Raw genomic sequence first — 20225 nt, 5'->3', positions numbered from 1 at the left:
GACAAAACTGAGGTCCACGTGTATTTTGTCACCTTCTCCTGCAGATAAGTGGCAGAAAAGCTACACTCTGGTTCCAAAATCTGCAGATTTATAGGCTGGAATTCTCAAAAACTACAAACATATACGGAACACAGATTATGTCCATCAAGGAGTTTTCTGTCTGGAATTAAAGAGCATTAATTGTCCTGTGTAAAACAGTTTTTCTAAAACTTTTATTTATAATATCCCCTTGTTGATCAAATTCAGCTTTATTAAAGGCAACCACATTAGTTTAAAGGGTACTATATATTTACTAATTAGCATAATACTACAGATTAGCTGTCAAAATACATATCCATCAAAGTTATTTTGGTTGCAATTAGTAGAAATTAACTTGAACAGACTTATACCACTAAGGGAATCTGATGGTTAACATTGGAAAAGATCAGTAATAGGGTGGACTTCAGGTGAAGATTGATCATGGCTCTCTTTCTCCATATCATAATTCACTTAGTTCTGTCCAATGCATGAGTTACCTTTATCCTCAGCCTGATTTCTTCCATGGTAGAAGTATGGCAGCAGAAATTCCAGGCCTCCCATCTACATGCTTGCCCTAAATCAAATAGTCCTGAACTTCTCTCTATCAGATAAACTTAAACAGGAAATTAAATGGCACAGGGGAAAGAGGTAGCAAATGAGATTCCAGATACAACCTGTACTAGCTCAGGGGTCACTGCTGTAGTCTACCTCACTCTCCTGCTAACAGTCTCCAATAGTTTCCCATAGCACTTGAAACAAAACCCGAAACCTTCACCACATATTTAAGACCCTACAGAGTGCAGTCTATTCTCCAAAGGCATGTCCCACTCACCCATTCTGCTTCTGCCATTCTGGCCATCTCACTGTTCTCAATCTGTCCAAGCACTTGCCTAACTCTAGTCCCTGGCACTTGTTTGTCCCCTATCCAGAACATTCTTTCCACAGACCTTCACATCACTTTTTCACTCTTGTATTTAGATACAAGAAGTATCTCCCAGAACTTCACCTTCTCAACCATTTCATCCAAAATAACCCACTTTCCTTCTCTATCCCCTCACTCTGCCCGTTTTTGTTCCCAATCCCTGTCCATACCAACTTGACATTACATGTTTATTCACTGATTTTTGGTCTCTGCACCAGAATAGGAGCTTTGGGCGGGGAGCTTTTGTGTGTTTTGCTCATCGCTGTGTGTGTCACATACCTGCTAGTAGGTATGTAGTAGTATGCTACCTACTACAGATACGGGGCACGTCTTAAGTGTTGAATACATAAAAGGTTGAATGAATGAAAACAAACGGATGCATGAATGAATGGGAAGATGAATGAATGAGCTGCAGGCAATCAGCAGATGAATGTGGGTAACAGATGCCAGAGAACTGTTTTTATTATTTGTTTTGTTTCGTTTTCACCTCGTTGGCTGAAGACAAACACTCTCAGTCCTGTGTTCAAGGCTTCAGGTCTATTTAAGAAATACTCCGTTTCAAAAGCAGATTGATTAAACTCAAGATCCATTAATAGTTCAGGGGCATGATGGCTTCCTCCCCTATCTCCTATACTGAGTGGAAGATGTTTGCCAAAGGTTTGGCCTCCCTGCATGTATGTGGATACAACACTTAGGCAGATGATCTCATTATGACCTGGCTTGCAACAAGTATCAAAATCAAGTATTAGCTTCCCTCTTCCTTTCTGCTTTTATTTCCTTCCTTTGCCTACTCAGAATTACTGAGACTCCCTTGCTGACATTTTTGCTTAAGTTTTTGCATTCAGTTATTTTTCAGGAGCCCTCTTCACAGATATCCAGAGTCCAAAGGGGCTCCTTCTACAACAACTTAAAAGGGTTTGATGGTTATACAATTGAGCTTTTGACTGTTCTCATGAAAATTCTCCCAGGAAAGACCAGCTTCTCTCTCTGTTTGCCAGTTGCTTTATTCTTGGCAGTGCCAAACATCAACATCAGTATCATAGATGATACTGACAATAACAGTAATTGATATTTATGGTAAGAATAGTAATGTTCTCAGTAAGGTTTTGTGGTTCATATAATGAATTCCCATCCACTACATTTTTGTGATAAATTAATGCAAAAGGCAAGCAAATGACTCTCGCCCAGTGTGGGAGGACCTCTGTGTGTGCTTCATGGCACTGGAGAACTTCCCAGGGCCTCATGAAAACATACCTGGAGCCTCGCCTTTCCCTGAGAAGCAGAAAATCAGAGGATTGATGCTAAAACCAGAGAGGCAATCTTGGTCCTGACTCTACTAGGTGACCCTGGGGAAGACATTTTTATCTCTGAGATATTTTTCTCATGTGACAATGAAAACAAAAATAACACCTATTTCATGGAGCTCTTGAGAGAATAAAATAATGCATGTAAAAATGCTTAACATGGCATTTAGATCCGAGTAAGTGCTGTGTTAGCAAGTATCATTATTCACTCATTCAACACATTCATTAACGTCTATGCTAGGCTAGGTACTGGTGTACACAGATAAAATGAAGTTCATCATCATCATTCATCATCATCATCACACTATTATTATTAATCACAAAGGACCTAGAAGGAGAGGACTGGTGTAGTGGAAGCAACACATCTAGGTCTGGGAGAAAGAAAAATTGGGCTCATAGCATGCACTTGTCATTACCAGTCTGTCGCCAGTGAAAAATGAACCCTGTGCCTTTTTGGCGTCAATTTCTTTACTGGTAACAAAGCACAGAGAAGTAATTCATGATTTTAATGCTATAAAACCGGTTGAAAATAATTTGCTGCAACTAATAATATCTTTCAAAAATCTGAGCCAAATGTTATGGATTATTTTAAAAATATAAATTACAGCAGAGTCACTGTAATCACTGGCTTGCATTCTAATATTTTCTTAAATGGGGAAAAAGGGTTAGAATTACCACTTATATCTCAGGGATCATGATACTATTGCACAAGCATCCAGAAGTTTCCTTATGCATAAAAAAGAAAAATATTTTGAAATTATTGGTGTAAGTGATCTCCAGCATCTCTTCCCGCTCTGATGTCATGCAATTCAATTCTGGATTATTGTACCCAACACTATTGATCTACAAATGAAGAAGCTGAGACCCAGAAAAAAGCTCAGAGTCTTCCCAAAGGTTACAGCCATATGCAAAAGCAAAGTTTAGATTGGAACCCAATGTCCTAAGTCTTAGTTTGCATTCTCTAATGGTTAATTGTATATGTTAACTTGACTGGGTTATAAGGTGCCCACACATGTGTTCAAACCTTATTCTCAGTGTGTCTGTGAGGGTGTTTTGAGGTGAAATTATAATTTGAATCGGTAGATTGAGTAAAGCAGATGCTCACCCCAATGGGGTGGGCCTCATTCAATCAATTGAAGGCTCAGATAGAACAACAACACAAAAAATAACCCTTTCATGGGTAAGGGGGAACTCCTGCTACCTGACTGCCTGGAGTTGGGGCAACTCAAATGGAAACATTGGTTCTTAGGTCTCAAACCTGGATTGCAATTTACACCGTTGGCTTTCTTGGGTCTCCAGATGGCTGACTGTACATCTTGGGATTTCTCAGCCTCCATAATCACATGAGCAAATTCTTTAATATCTATTCTCTCTCTCTATTGGTTCTGTTCCTCTGCAGAGCCTTAATACAAGTTCTATATCCGCCACCACATAAAAAACTTTCATGATGGCAAGGAACATGGATTGTCTGGTAATTATACCCACACTGATCTGGACCCAGATTTTTAGTCTTTTTGTCAGTAAACCCATTCTTCATGTCCTCACATTCATGAACCTCTGTGTGGACATCAATTTCTAACTGGCCTGAGCAAAAACCAACTGAGCAAAGAGCTAAATGTTCCCATGACTTTATTACTTGAGGACATATCCTGTGTTTGAATGATGAATAGTTTCCCATTATTGAGGGAAGAATTTTCTGTACTCAACCGAATCCTCCATGGATGAATCATGAGGTTTCCTAGTCTGGCTGGTGGGAGCAGAGACTATTTCTGGGTCCACGTGAGTGTCAGGCACTGTTACTTCTAATCTTTGTGGGCATTCCTCTCCCTGGCCCTGATTGGTTTCCTAATCCACTTGTACTGACCAGTACTCAGTTCAATACTCAAGAGGGACCTTAGGCAAATCTCTAGTGTTCTCCATTTGTGCAGATCACTTTTTTCAGATGCTGTCTTGTAAACTCTACCTGCTCTTATGCTCTGGGCTCAGCTTCATCTGCTCAGCTCAGAGAGGCTTCTAGGATTTACCTGGGTTCCCCAACCTTATGTTCCAGCCTAGAAACTCTCTCAAGGCAGTGTGAGCTGGTGCATTCAGAGGACTCACATAGCTTATTTCCTATCTTCTTTTGTCTTGTATCCAGTGTCTTGAAAATCATCATGTCATATATTTTTGTCCATTTTGGTTGTCTTATTTAGTAGTGTATATCCAGTCCCTGTTACTGTATCTTGGTCAGAAGTGGAAGCCAGTATGATGAAATTTAATGATGATAATTATGACAATTAAATCCTTTGAACATACACTAGAAGTTAGAATTTGCAAATCCAAAAGTTATTTTTACAGCAAATATTGAACTTCCCAGTATCATTTAAAAATCAGATTGGAACCATATATTTTACTATGTTTAAATGGTAAACCGATACTTTTGGCAGTGGCTCTTAACAAACAACACGGGTTCCATCGGACTCCATCATTTGCCACTGATCTGAGAAAAATCTTAGGATATTGCAGAAAAGCTGAACACTCACCCCACCTCTTACCAGAACAAATATTTTCTTCCAGCTTTAGAAAAATAATCTACACATTAATTTAATCTGACAAGTGGGAGCTCTCTTTGGGTAATTCAGTAAGCTCATGCCTACTGAAGGGTGGGCAAGCAATCCAGGCACAAACAACTCAAATTTTCACCTGTAAATTAACAGAAAAAGGAGGTTCATGACCTTGGGTCACAGAAAATGACCACTTAATCCCAGACGCCTATCTCCCAGATACCTCCAGCTGAAATGTTAAAAGACTGTTTTATACTGTTTTTTAAGAGAATGTGAGTTCGAGATTAGAGGCACCTCTCCAATCCCAAGGAGACCCTCATCACAGAAAATCATAGACCTGCAGTTCTCTGTGAGACTTTGCCAGATGTCTGACCAGCAAAGCTGCAAGTGCATAGAAAGAGAGAGACCTAGTTGTCCACAGATCTTGTTGAACTGACACAGGTGTGAAGATCCCTGGAGGTAAGCTATCGAAACTTCCTGTCATCACTCATTCTGATATTTATTACTCAAGTTCTTGTTTTGGTAATGATTATAAATAATGATTATTATGATAAACTAATAAAATAAATACAAGACATATTATGACAAAATAAAGTGCTTAAAGAGGACATGGGGGTAATATAAATGAGTAAGTGGCCCTGGTGGGGACAAAGGTAAATTAAGCAGGCCCTTCTTGATCTAATTAGCTCACTTCCCAGATCCAGTGGACCATCTCCAGGTAGGAGGAAGTGTCCAGACAAGACAGTGACATAGGGGGCGCCTGAGTTCACTTCCTCCCCTGGGCACACTGAATCTACAGCTATACATGAAGCATTTGACATGCATGACCTACACATGGACAGTTTCCCTGTGAAAGAAATCCAGAAACCAGCAGAGCAATTCCTACACATTGGGTGAATGAGCCAATACCCACATCAAAATGAATAGAAACGGCTGAGACACACTCTCCATAAACCCTACTCCCACCATGGCAACATCCAATTGGGAGGGAATTCACAACTCTCAGGTTTTCCCTGAGGAGTGAAAGGTTTGCCCCCAAATGCAGTGCCCCAACTTTTAAGAATTAAAGGCAGGAATGTAGAATTATTATCAGTTCATATTTTTCAAGATCAGCTAAAATATAATTTTTCATGAAATCTTACAATTTTAAAAACAGTAAACCATCCTGTGAGTCCACAGCAAGAGCTTCAGGTTAATTTGCAACCTCTGAAAATATTATAATGAAGTTTAGATACAAACAAAACTGGACTTAAAGTCTGGCTTCATTTTATATTAGCTGTGCAGCTTTTGCCAAGTTAACTAACTTCTCCAGTCCTCAGTTTCCTCATCTATAATATATGTTATTATGGTTTAGAATTGACCTGCTGTTCATCTATCCAGCATCCATATCCTTCTCCCTTTTTCTTAACATGGCATTTTTCAAAATGAATATCAATCCTCCAAAGATGGGCACAAGACCTAATTTGACAAAAACAAATAAGTTATCCCAGGTATTGCTGACAGCAAAATTAAGGTCATGAAAGAAGCAGTCTGAGAACAAAAATGACACTTCCCAAGAAACGAAGTCAACAGATCATAGGGAAAAGAACCAGAACTTTGATCAGACTATACCTGAAGTTTACCTACTTCTGGAATTCCAATCAAATATTCAATCACAGAAATTAATTAGTTGATTATCACCTGCAGCAAAAACACCCAAACTCACACCTATGGATAAAGGATAATGTATTTAAAGTGACTGGCACAAGGGAGGCACTCAATACATGGTAGGTTGTATCAGAGTACTTTAACAGTTCTATTATTGCACACTTTAAAATATATATGCATCCATAACATAACTAATGAAACTTGAAGTTTCCCTTTTCCCCACCCATAGCAATGTATTAATTAAGTTTAAAATTTAAAATGTCTTTTTGTTAATAGTGATGGAAATGAGCCCAGGTCTCAGGAGAGCTGTTCTCCCTCATGCAGGAAACTGAGTGGTGTATGTTTATTCTTAGTGCTTGGACGGGACTTAATGAAATGAAACAAATCCTCAGGAAACTGGCTGTGGGGATTTGGGCAAGAGTACACCAAACATCAGCAGATCAGCCAATTCATTCACCAAACTTTGGGGCTTGTGTAAAAATGTGGTTGGCCTCCCATGCCCATGCAGAACCCAGCTAGCATCACCAGGATGAACAGTGACTCCTCCATTCCTGGGATCCATGCCAGCCTTTGAGGTACCAGGAGCCTGCAAAAGGGCTCAGTCACTCCTGCAGGCAGGCATCGCTCACATGGAGGCAGGAGACAGGGGAAGCAGAGAAGCAAGAGGACAAAAGCAGAGCAGGTGAAGAGGCCTGTTCCGGCTGTCTAGCTCCCACCTGGAAGGGATGACAAGGAGGGCTTCTGTCCTACATTCGAGGAAGTACACAAACACGCTTCCAGGAGAGCAAAAAAAACCTCCAAAAAGACAGCTTGTAAACGAACCAGCAGTGAGCACTCACCCCTCACACTGGGCCACATGCTCCTCTCTTGTGGTAGAAAGAATTTTTCACTTTGTTGTTTTATGTGACATCAGATGTTTCCCAGACATGTCAAGAATAAAACGTGAAATCTAATGAACAAAATGAACTAACAAGCAAAATAGAGACAGATTCACAGTTAGAGAACAGGCTGACAGCTGTCAGTGAGGGTGTAGGGGGGTAGATGGGGGCTGCAGGGGGAGGGATTGAGCAAAAAAATAAATAAAAACAGAAAAAACTCATGGACACGGACAACACTGTGGTGATTGCCAGGGTAGGGGAGATGGGGAGGTTAAAGACGGTACAGAGGGATAAATAGTGATGGGAGGAGACTGTACTTGGGGTGGTGAACACTCAATACAGAGTACAAATGATGTATCATGGAATTATGCACCTGAAACCTGAACTACAATTTTGTTAATCAGAATCACACCAATAAATTCAATTAAAAAATAAAAAGAAAGTTTATTGCATGAAAAATAAAAGAACAAAATAAAAAGTAGAGGTTGTTTCCCTCTTCCTGAAGTATCAGCTCCTCATCTCTCCAGATCCAAAGCTTGGCTCCCCATCTATGTCACGGCTCTCGACCAGTAGGGTATTGGTTTCCTTTGACTGAAAGGACTCGCTGCTCTGATGGTTCTCCTGGCAGTTCATCCTGTGAACTTTTTACTTTACTTTTTACTTTACTACTAGGTTGCAGTAAACCTGGGTAGGTTAGCAATGGCCATAGATTATAGGTCTTTGGAAGGTCCATAGTACTTGTCACAATGTCTGGCATACAGCAGACACCATACAGACAACCCCCTGACTCACAACAAAATCAAGATTGGGATAGGGGTCTCAGCTGTGTGTGTGGGGAAGAATATAGCTGAAATTCAGAGCCCAGCTCTTCTTCCCCATTATTCACCTCCTGCCTTGGGCATTCACGTGCAGTTCCTCGTGGTTTGCACCTGGTCCCTCCTCTGATTCTTCATTCTTCCCTGTGTGATCTCACCCAATCCTGGCTTTAACTGCCATCACTAAGCTCAAAACTCATGTACTGTATTTTCAGTCTGACCTCAGACTCTGCTCTACAAGCAATCACCTACTTGAGATTTCCACAGAGGTGTCTCAAAAGTGTGTTCAATTGAACATGTTTGAAAGTAGATGTTCCTGAGTCACTGTCCCCCAATTTGTTCCTTCACCTATTTTGTAAAGGGCACCATCAGCTGCACAAGTGAAAAATGATTGACTACCACATCTCTTTTATTGCCTTATGGTCATCTATCAAGTCTTGTTAATTTTACCTTCAAAACATGCATTAAGCCTACCCATTGCCCCCAAGTCACCATCTTCTCTCTCCCAGACTATGTCATGGTCTCCTAACTGGTCCCAATTCTCACACATGAAGACCCTCTGCCCCCAATACACTCTCTGCTAGCAGGCACCAGAGTAAGAAAGAGGGTGTTTCTCTTTGCTTTGTCTTTTTCCGGAAAAAAAAGTTGCAACAAATTATTAGTATATGTCACCAAATTAACAAGTTTCAAAATGGGAACTTTCCCCATATTCAACCCTGGAGGAAATAGATCGATATATCTGTTTGCGAGGCATGCTGGTCCCCAAATCCAAAGACTTGAATCTGGATGAAGGCACATTTGAACACTACTTCCACTTATTGGGTGACCCCCCCCTGCCCCCCACAAAACGCAAACCATTTTTCCCTCAAGGTAAAGACACAGGCAATTTCTGATCCTTTCGAGTTGCCAGCATCAGGTTTCTACCATTTGTTAAGCTATTCATTGGATGCCAATTGGAAATGATTGACTTGCATTGCAGGGTTGGCATACGGTGCTTTTGACTTCCAGCCGAAAAAGAAAGGTCTGTGTGCCAGGAGAGATGCCACAAACAGAGACGATACTGAAGAGAGGCTGTTGGCTTAGCTCTCAGAATGAGCACATCTCCAACCTCTCATGGGTCCATCAGGACCCATGAGGAGTCCAGATCAAGCTACACAGCCGGTCCAGGGAAGGAGGAGAATTTATACCTGTAGGGTATGAACTACATCCTAGATGCTAGGCTAAGTATACTGCATGCATTTAAGTGTCTCCATAATCCTCTATGGTTAGAATTATCTCTGTTTTCAATTAAGGATATAAAGGCACAAAGTAGTGAAGTTACATGCCCAGGACAACCCAGATAACGAGAGGGTTTGAACATGACACTGTCCAAACCCACACCCCACAAAGTCACGTAGCTTTGTGGAATGTGTTTCTAGTTCTCGGTGTGGCGCATGTCCCCTATATTCTCTCACTACATATCTCTTTAAGACTCAGCCTTTTCCCCTGTTCCTGAGTCCAGAGCACCAATCAGATTTACATCACAGACCCACAGGATGGCTTGGTCTCCTGGGAGCCTGGTGTCATTGCCAGAAATGTTTGCCGAGCATATGGTGATCCCACAGATAAATACTTGCAAAAAGTTATCACGTTCATACTGTTTTAACTCCAGTCAAGCTCAGAGAATCAGCTGAGTGGCTCTTTTGCTAGCATCCAAAAAGAAACCAACAGTGACCATTCTGATTATCAAATAAAAGCATGCCAACCAGGATAGTGCAGTCTCTTAACACGTCATTAAACAAGGAACTTTTTCTATGGTTATTTCAGAAACAAAGGTTGAAAAAAGCATCAGTGTAACTTGGATATGAATTAAACTCACTCTCACATACCTTCCATCCCTTTCCTTCCAGTCATGGTAATGATTTACAATGTCATTGCTTCTTAAAGCAGAGACCTGACTTCATAAATCAAGAGGTTAATGTAAAACACATAAGTGGTCAAGTCAGGTGTCATCAATTAAGGTAAAAAAAACCCCAAACAAAAACCTTCCCTTCAATACTGATACGTAATTCTCCCCAGAGAAGATGTTCTTTTCTTACTTCTTCGGGCCATCCATCCACTGGAGCACTCCTATCTGACTTGCTCTGCAGTGCTTCTCCACTCCCACTCTCTCGACTAAAATGGGAGCAACAGGACATATAGCTGCAATTCAGTTGTTACAGGATAAGACTGAAACACACTTCCATTCCTCACTTTCTTGCCTGTGTATAACTTTCGGTATAAGGAGTGTAAGTTAAAGTAATAGTAATGATGGTGATGATTATCATTCTCATAATAAACTAATAAGAAGGTAGTAATGACACTTACAAAATGCCCACCACCCGCCAGGCACAATAAGAAGTGTTATATGTACACACTTTCATTTCAGTCGTTCAGAGACGCCTATAACACACACATGAACACATTTCAGAGGGAAAAAAAACCTGGGTTCCCAGTGCTTAGTTAGTAACTCACACTTGGCCAGTAGGTGGCTAATTCAAAACCAATTCTGTCATATTACCCAGCCCGTGAATTTCTTTGTGCCACACGGCCCTTCTTCCCCCTGACCATATTCCTCCCAAGCAATCTCTTGCCAAGAGGATTTAGATCTAAAGAACTTCCACCGATCCCTCCTGCAACCCCCTCAATTACAGTAATCCTTTAGAACCTGCAGGCTAAGGGGTAGGCACTTTTCTCGTCCCATTTTTCACCTGAGGGAGCAGAACTGGAAGAAGTAAGTAACGTGCCAAAAGTCTTAGATCCAGTAGAGTTCCAACCAGGGATTCAAACCAGGCAGACTGGTTCCAGTGCCTACACTCTAGCCCTGATGCCACCCTGCCTCCCAGGGGGCCCCATCCACCAATGAACTGGACAGATTCTTTGCAACAGAACTGGACAGAAGAGTCTCAGTTCTACACTAGCAAAACAGGTAATGGTTTACCTTCACAGTTCTGGGAGTTGCCAGTGATATGCTCTGTGCTTGGCGACAGAACAGATGTTTAATAACTTTGCGGTAGCGAGGAGGAGGTTACATAACATGGCTGAGCTATTTTTGAACTTTGGAAAATGCTGACTGCTCTTTTCAAAGTGCCTTCTGTAAAACCAGGAATGTTAAACTAAAGAATATTTCCCCCTTTCCCCCACTTTTTTTTATTCTGAAATCTCAGAAATGGAAACAGGTCCACAGTGAGATCATTAGCACATCATCCTCAGCAAGTCCTCCTTTGTACTGGTCAAGCATCGTAAGCAATAAGTCACTGTTACAGTATCCTAACAACCCAAGCTCTGTGCGTAAGATTACAAATCATATCCACGAGGACCACCCAAGGACACAACTATCTAGCTCCAAGATGTTGTGCTCAACTAGTTGAAGCTGGACCCCAGATCCTCTCAGTGACTCATGCAACCATCAGGTCCGGCTTCTTTGGGACCTGTTCTGAAGCCATTCACATCTTCCCTCTTGCATAGCAGGAGTAATGAGAGCTGTTTGTTTACTGGGTGCTTTACAAAAGAAGACTTTTTAATCCAGGGGGAAATGTGACTTTTAAAGCTCGAAGTGAGAACGCCTAACTCCAGAGTCCTGGGCTCCACTGTGCAAGCTGATGGGTCCATCTTAGGCTGAAGAGAGATCTGTTCTCTGCCTTCAGCCACCCAGACTGAAGATCCCATACCAACCTACACGCCTATTAAAGGGGGGTGATTAAACGCAAGATGGAACACTTACACAAAACAATACAGCACAGCAACTGAGCGGAATATGCTAGAATTACATGTATCTTCATAGACAAATCTTGAAAACATGGTATGTTGAGGTAAAGCAAACTCTAATACACTAAACACCATTCTTCGAACTAAAGTTGGTCTAAGGCTGCATATACATCTATACTGAAATGCAAAACATGCACACGGATTTGAATGACACCAAATTTGTTGTAGTGTTTTCCCCTCCCATGGAGAGAAAGGGAAAGAAGTGGGGCTGAGCAGAAGTATGATCAGGATGGCTACACTATTGGTAAGGTTTTATTTCTTTCAAAATTTGGAAACACATGTGAAACAGGAGTGATTTTTGGAGGATGGAAAGATACAGTGCCCTTAGTCCTTTTCTTATAACCCCCTTCTTTGGCTTTCCAAACCTGCCAGTACTTGCCAGGCCTTGGGAATGCCCCACTCTTTCCTGTGCATGTTTAAAAAGCACATGATAGTGAGGAAATGTGGTCAGGGGCCCTGGCTTGTGCCAAGCTCCAGCCTCTCACACGAGGTGAGCACCACCGGGCTCCAAAAATGGAAGAAGTTTTCATTAAACACCAGGCAGTGGATGATGGCTTGCCACACCTGATGCATCACTTCTCTGGGGCTGAAACACCATCTACAGAATTGCTGCACTCAAAAGCACAACCCCTGGAAATAGCACAACAGTGTTTCACAGCAGTAGGGTGTTTTTCTCTTTTTTTAGGAATGGAATTCGGGGTGGTCCCTGGAAGGGAGACCTGAATGTTTTGCCAATCACCCTTCTCAACTTCCTTTTCCTACATATATTATATTTCAATAGCTCTAATATTGAGTTATGTTGCCATAAAAATTACATATTTCTGAATATTCCAGCTGCAGGGCACTTCTTGTAATGAAAAGTAGGAATTCATTAGCCCAGCTCTTGTCTTTGGCTGGCAAGAATCGTGCCTCTGTGAGAGGCTCCCGTGTTTCCTACTGATTTATCTCTGCTCCTGATATTTGGACAATTATTTTGAATGCTGAAAGTAGCAATGTAGATATAAAATCATTAAAGAGGAGAAGAGGAAAGGGAAAGGGAAATTTTAATTGACCATGATTTCTTAATTCAAGAGTTTTTCGGGGTTATGTCAATTTTATGCACACATTACACACATGCACACACATATACTCACACCCACTCACTCACACCCACACATACACACACCTCTCCAGCCCCAGCCCAGGGATCATCCCTGAACTATAGCAGTTTCAAAGTCCTGAGACCTTATGGAGACACTTCCAAGGGACATGTTACTCTGCTAATAATAATAAACCAATCTAGCCTGCTGACTATAATCCCTGATGACCAAAAACCACTTCACTGATCACTCTGACAGTCATTAAATACTTACCAGGTGCTGGGCACAGTGCTAAGCAGCGCTTTTCATGCATCACCTCATTTAACCCTCACAACACCTAGAACATTGGTTCTTGATGCACAATTCCTACACCAGCAACATCAGCATCTCCCAGAAGAAACTTGTTAGAATGACAAGTTCTTAGAGTACACCCCAGACCTTCTAAATTTGAGCCTCTGAGTATGGGGCCCAGCAATCTGTGATTTCACAAGCTCTCTTCGTGATTCTCCTGCATGCTAAAGTTTGAGAACCATGGCCTAGAAAATTAGAGGCTAGTATCATCACTTTGCAACAAAAAACTGAGGTCTGGAAAAGTAAAATGACTGTCCAAATCACAGAGAAAGTGGTTGAAGCAAGATGTAAATCCTGATGAGTGTAACCCCAGAGCCCAGTCCCTTAGTCATGGTGCTACATTGCTTATTATATGAAAGATGAGCATGGATTAAATCAGCAAACACCAGGCAAAAACATGCAAAATGGGTGTGTGAGTGTGATTGTGTTAAATCTCAACAGTTGAGCCATAATGCTGGACCACAAAGAACAATGACACTTTTCAGAAACATAAAATTTAACTGTGTTCACCAAGATGGAAATTATTATATAAATCATAAAATATCCATGTTAAGAAATATAATGCAGCTTCACAAGTGGTGTTTGCCGAGATTTCCAGTGACCTACAGAAATATTTAGGACATGAGAAGGAGAGAAATTCAGATACACACTCAAAGACTAGGAGCACTGATGTGGCCACTTCTTCCCAATGTTAACATGTTGGTGAGGATGTGGGAAATCAAGTGATTCCACAAAGTGCTGGCATGAATATAAATTGGTTTAGTTACTCTGTAGGATAATCTGGCAATAGATGCTTAAATTTTCAAATGCATATGCCCTACGACCCCAAAATGCTCCTTCTCAGAATCAACCCTAGAGAAATACTCTAGTGAGTGCACAAAGAGACATGTAGGATGATTAGACTACATTTTAATTTCTAATGCAAAAACCTAACACAACCTAAATTTCTATCATTATGAAACTTGAATAAATAAACTACTGTAGTTCCTACTGAAGAATGCAATGTGTAAGTTACAAAGAATGTAGATATACATATCTATATGTTTGCATATATCTATACATACACATACAGCTACATACATTTATACTTATGTATGTATTCATATATATGTACACTAATTCAGACATTCATACATGTGTATATACACACATATATATACATATATATACATGCATATATCTATAGATAGAGAATTGATGGATAGAAAGATGATAGATCTCAAGTGTAGGTTTCCAAGGTATACTGCTGAATGAAAGAAAAGTAAATTGGACTTCTGGCCAAGATGGAGGCATAGACAGAAACACTGTGCCTCCTCTCACAACCAAATTTAAGGACAACAAAGATTTATAAACAAAAATACAACCAGAACAGACAGAAAATTGAACTGTACAGAAATCTGACAACAAACCATTCATCCAGACCGGTAAGAGGGGTGGAGTTGTTGACCAGCAGAGAGGGGCCATGGCAGGAAAAAAGTGGTGGTTGGCAGACTTGGGTGTGAGGAGGAAACAAGCAAACCCAGTGAGGCATGCAAGGCGGTTGGCTGATTGCGGACACACATTTGAACGCAGATAAACCAAGCAAAAATGAGCAGCAAGACACACCGCACAACCCAGGGCTCCAGCGACAGGAAATAAAGCCTAAAAGCACTGATTGGAAAAACTTGCGGGGATTGAGGTGCCGGGAGAGACCAGCAGCCTCAGAGTTCATTGGAGAGACCCACAGGGTTCTAGAACGTACACAAGCCCACCCACCCAGGAACTAGCACTGATATGGCCCAGTTTGCTTGTGGGATGCCGAAGAAGGGACTGAAATCCGAGAGAGAGTGGAGCAAGTGCCATTGTTCCCTCTCTGTCCCCAGCCCCACATACAGCATCACAACCCAGAGACTGGGTTGCCCCGCCCCGGTGAACACCTAAACCTCTGCCCCTCATACCTAACAGGCATGACTAGACCAAAAAATTATGGCTCAAATGAAAGAACAAATCAAAGCCCTGGAGCCAATACTCTTAAGTGACCAACAGATAGCCAACCTATCAGATGCACAGTCCAAAACACTAGTGATCAGGATGCTCACAGAACTGGTTGATTTCGGTCACAAATTACATGAAAAAATGAAGACTACACTAAATGAAATGAAGGAAAATGCACAGGGAACCAATAGCGATGGAAAGAAAACTGGGACTAAAATCAATGGAGTGGACCAGAAGGAAGGAAGAAACAACCAAACAGGAAAGAATGAAGAAGCAAGAATTCAAAAAAATGATGAGAGGCTTAGGAACCTCCAGGACATCTTTAAACGTTCCAACATCTGAATCATAGGGGTACCATAAGGGGAAAAGGAACAGCAACAGTGGAAAACTTATTTGAACAAACAATAAAGGAGAACTTCCCCAATCTGGCAAAGAAAATAGACTTCCAGAAAGTCCAGGAAGCTCAGAGAGTCCCAAATAAGGTGGACCCAAGGAAGAACACACCAAGGTACATCATAATTACATTAGCCAAGATGAAAATGAAGGAGAGAATCCTAGAAGCAGCAAGAGATGAGGGGATAGTCACCTACAAAGGAGTTCCCATTAGACTGTCAACTGATTTCTCCAAAGAGACCTAGCGGGCAAGAAGGGGCTGGAAAGAAGTATTCCAAGTCATGAAATCCAAAGACCTACAGCCAAGATTACTCTATCCAGCAAAGCTCTCATTTAGAATGGAAGGGCAGATAAAGTGCTTCTCAGACAAGATCAAATTCAAGGAGTTCATCATCACCAAGCCCTTATTATATGAAATGTTAAAGGGACTTATATAAGAAAAAGAAGATGAAAAATGTGAACAGTGAAAGGACAGCAAACTCACAGTTATTAACAACCATACCTAAAACAAAAGCAAACTAAGCAGACAGCTAGATCAGGAGAAGAACTATAGAATTGGAGATCACATGGAGGGTTAGCAACAGGGGAGTGGGAGGAGGAGAGGGGAGGAGAAAGTACAGAGAATAAATAGCATAGATGGTGGGGAGAAAATAGACAGGGGGAGAGCAAGAGTAGTGTGGGAAATGTAGAAGCTAAAGAACTTATGACACATGGACATGAACTAATGGGGGGAAGGGGTGTGCAGGGTGGAGGGAGAGAAATGGGACAACTATAATGGCATAATCAATAAAATATATTTTTAAAAAAGAAAAATAAATTGCAAGAAACAACACACAAAGTTACTTAAAAACAAAAGGAGAGAAGAGAAGAAGTGGGGAGAGAAATGTAGAATCAAACAAAAAAATCCCATAAACACATACACAACATTCTCAATTTTTAGTGCACATTTTCAGCAATGAGTGTGTGTTGCCCTTAGTATTTAAACAAACAAACAACTGCAACAACAACATCACTCTGATCCCAAGCAAAGAGAGACAAGCAAAGTGCCTCCTCTTACTGGTGCAGAGTGTGCAGTGGGGTCTCTGGCTTCTCTGTCTGCCCGTAGCAGCTGGCCTTGGCCTCAGGGATGTAGGAGAACCTCTCCAACATGGAAGATGCAGCAGTGGTTAGGATGCCGATGCCATCCCTCACTCTCGCTTCCAGGCTGTAGTCCCAGTCATCATAGGAGACTGAAATCAGTCCTGATGGAAACTCTTTGGGAATGAGCTCTGTGTTTCCAGAGACCAAGCTGGGGACAATCCAGAAGAAATCATACCCAGTGAGGCCAAGGGAGCGGGCCTCGCTCAGGATGAGGACAGCCTCATCTTTGGAACAGTAGAGCAAGATGACAGAAGAGTGGATCTTCTTCAGCTGGACTTGGGTCTTTGCATCCTCAAAGGAAGTGTCCAGGGTGATCACATTCTGCATGTCCCAGCCCACAAAGCTGTTGTCCACTGTGGTCTTAATGAAACTGATGAAGTCCCTGTAGCCAGGGAAGATGGTGGTCACCAGGGAGAAGACATGCCAGTCGTAATCCTGCATGATCTTCAGCATGACCGTGGCTTGTTGCTGGATGGACGCTCCAAATTGGAAGAAGGTAGACGTTGGATCCTGCCAACAGGTTAAAAAAAAGAAAAACAGGATGAGGCAGAAGGCAGTTTATGTAGCACCATCTGTCTTTATAGGCTCAAAGAAGCTCCTTCCTAGAAGCGAAGGAAAACAAATCACCTATCTAGTCATTCTCAAACATTCCTGAGCACCTACTATATGCCCCACCCTGGAACAGGTACTGGAAATACCAAGGTGAAAGGGGCCCTTCACTTATAGCCCACACCCTGGTATAGTGAAGACCATCTGTTATTTTTGCCATCCCATCATGTATTCTTATTTTCCTCTAGCTCATCCCATCATTCAGCCCTTTTGAGTACATATGTTTCCAACAGAATGAACTCTTTCTGGCCCTCAGGCTCATAACTGGAAAATGAGGCCAACAGAGACAAAACAAGATCAGTAAATAGAGACAGATATCTGATGACACACTTGGACCACCTGGAGTTTGCTGTGCCTGAAGTCATTTACTCTGGACCTGTTGGTTTATAAGCCAACGAGTTCCCACATTCACTTGAGCCAATGTGAGTAGTTCTGTCACTTGTATTCTAGACTCCTGTGTAGTATAGAGTATAATAAATGCTGAGTGTACATCTATCTGCTGAATCAACAAATATTTGGTGAACACCTAAAAATGCAGCATCACTTAAAAGCTTGGAGAAATAATAGTATATAAGACAGACACAGACATTGCCTATGCCTTGTCTGAGGAAAGGCAACTTTCATAATCTGGGGGCTGAGAAAGACATAAGAGGATGTTGAAGGAGAATCCAGGTGTGGAAGAGGGGGAAGGAGTAAACATTGGAGTCAGAGGAGCCTGGAGAATAGATGTTGACTATTCCAGGAATTGGAGATAAATGCATTCTGGTTTGTGAAATAGAGGGGATGAGATGATGCTGAACAGCTTGGCAGGAAACCCATCATGTATGGCCTCAGGGGTTATGTTCAGGGGTGTAGACCTTATTTTGAGCATTAGGGGGAGCTGCTGAATGCTCTTACACTGGGAAGGTAACTTGGGTGGGGTTGAAGGGCTTCTAACAGTCCTCACATCTCCCCAAGTCTGTGATCTAATCAGGAGAACAAACTTTCATTTAGAAAAGGCAGGTGGTACAATTTACAAATTACCTTCACACCCTTTGACCTGTCAAAACTCTATGACGATCCTGAGAGTTTGCCATATCGTTAACAGGGGGGAAAGAGGCTCAAAATGGTCACAACTAGTGAGTAGCCAAACTCAGACTGTGAATACACACCTACCACCCTTTCCAACACAAACCACAGCCATCTTGGGATCACTGAAGATCTGCTTATGGCAGATGCTTAAACTATGGTGCAAAAATGCCAGCGAAACAGAAGGTATGCCTCTGTGTTATAACAAAACAGGGCTTCACAAATGCTAGATGTATTTCTTTCTGGAAGCTGAAAGAATTCTCAAAGGGTCCTTATGGTATTGCAGCCAAGCTTTCATTTGTATTCTGTATTTACCACATGCACTTAACACAAACTTAGTAGTACAGCTATGGGGATTCCATTGTGTGTGTTAAGAGTTCTTTCAGAACAATACATTGTAGCAGTGCACCTCAATTTTTGTAAAAAGTCTGCATAGGATTTCCTGTAGGCTCTCACTGAATGGAAAGCTTTATCTGAATGGTCCAAAAGCTACAGCTTTCCAAAACACTCCCCTTTTCAAAAATGCATGGGTTAGGGGGATAATTTGAGTGCAGTGTGGCTTGAAGGCAGAGAGAAAAAAACAGGAATAAATGCCTTCTGGGCCCCTTCCAACATTACAGTTCTATGATTTTTATCTAATTAAATCAATTAAAGTGGAAAACAGATTTAAAGACTTTGGATAATTATCTTTTTCCCTACAGTAGCTTTTGGAGAAATCCAATGTTCTTGGATTGACGAATTATTTTAAATCATTCTCAACAAGACTGTGAATGGCTCAAGGGCAGAGATTTTGCTGCCCTCATCTCTCTGTCCCCAGAACCTGGCAGAAGGTTTGGCACATGACACATCACTTCATGGAGGGTGAGGAAATGCATGAGTGAATGAATGTGTGAATGAAGCCTAAGAAGAATGTCCTTGGTTTAAACATAAACTGAAAGGGAAAAATTCAGAATCTGAGGTTGCATTTTTATTTGTTTGTTTGTTTGTTTGTTTATTTCGTCCATGCGGACTCCATCAGCTTGGGGGCTCCTCTCCACATCAGCTATCCTCCAGACCACAGGGACACACCGGAAACCTAAGCTGATCCTTAGCCTATTTCAGAAACTAGCATCACCAGATCTATTGGCATGCTAGTTTTACAGCCCCACCCCCTGAAAACCAGCCCACTCACCCTGAGCCCAAGGAGGCTGTATGCAGAGAAGGAACTGTCTTTTCTTGCAGTGACAAATAATGCTTTGGAGAGAAACTATCACTCATGTCCTTCGTGGACCTCACACGGCTACCTTACACCACTTACACTTCCACCAACATCTGAAACAAACTTCAAAAAGCGCTGTGCAACAACGGCGTTGTAATCCCCTTGAAGGGATGGAAGCAAGAGTTATTTGCAAAACAGAATTGCACAGCGAGGCACTGAAGAGGCTCACGTTTAGCTGCGGGTTTTTCTAAGGTAGTTTTGTGGACTGGCAGGAGGTGATGGGGGAATTTGGCCACATTCCCAGAGCCTGGCAGCTGATATGCCAAATGGTCCTTTCTTTCAGGGCCCTGAACATTCTTCCTGCTTCCTGCCTGGATAGCAGAGGCCGTCCCTGCTGCACTTAACCTCTTCCTGCCGCCACTCAGCCTGTCCCTTTCCGATTCCATAGATCAGTTTCTGAACACCTCTGGCACCAGCCTCTCCAGCAGCGTGAAGCATCG

The 20225-nt window shown here is 41.8% G+C and overlaps 1 protein-coding gene across 2 annotated transcripts in view; it reads right to left on the bottom strand.

Moving 5' to 3' along the window:
• GRIN2A (glutamate ionotropic receptor NMDA type subunit 2A) overlaps positions 1-20225 on the bottom strand; it is a 370947-nt gene that overhangs the window by 134594 nt on the left and 216128 nt on the right. For both annotated transcript variants that reach the window (XM_037069016.1, XM_037069017.1), the window contains one exon: positions 16768-17360. In XM_037069016.1, coding sequence (XP_036924911.1) covers positions 16768-17360 — 593 coding nt within the window. The remainder of the gene's footprint in view (positions 1-16767; positions 17361-20225) is intronic.

The sequence above is a fragment of the Sturnira hondurensis genome, unplaced genomic scaffold (assembly GCF_014824575.4).
Source record: "Sturnira hondurensis isolate 20B ecotype Veracruz unplaced genomic scaffold, ASM1482457v3 Scaffold0018337, whole genome shotgun sequence".
Classification (NCBI taxonomy): domain Eukaryota; kingdom Metazoa; phylum Chordata; class Mammalia; order Chiroptera; family Phyllostomidae; genus Sturnira; species Sturnira hondurensis.
The sequence above is the reverse complement of the archived record's forward strand: the minus strand, read 5'-3'. Positions and strand labels throughout refer to the sequence as shown.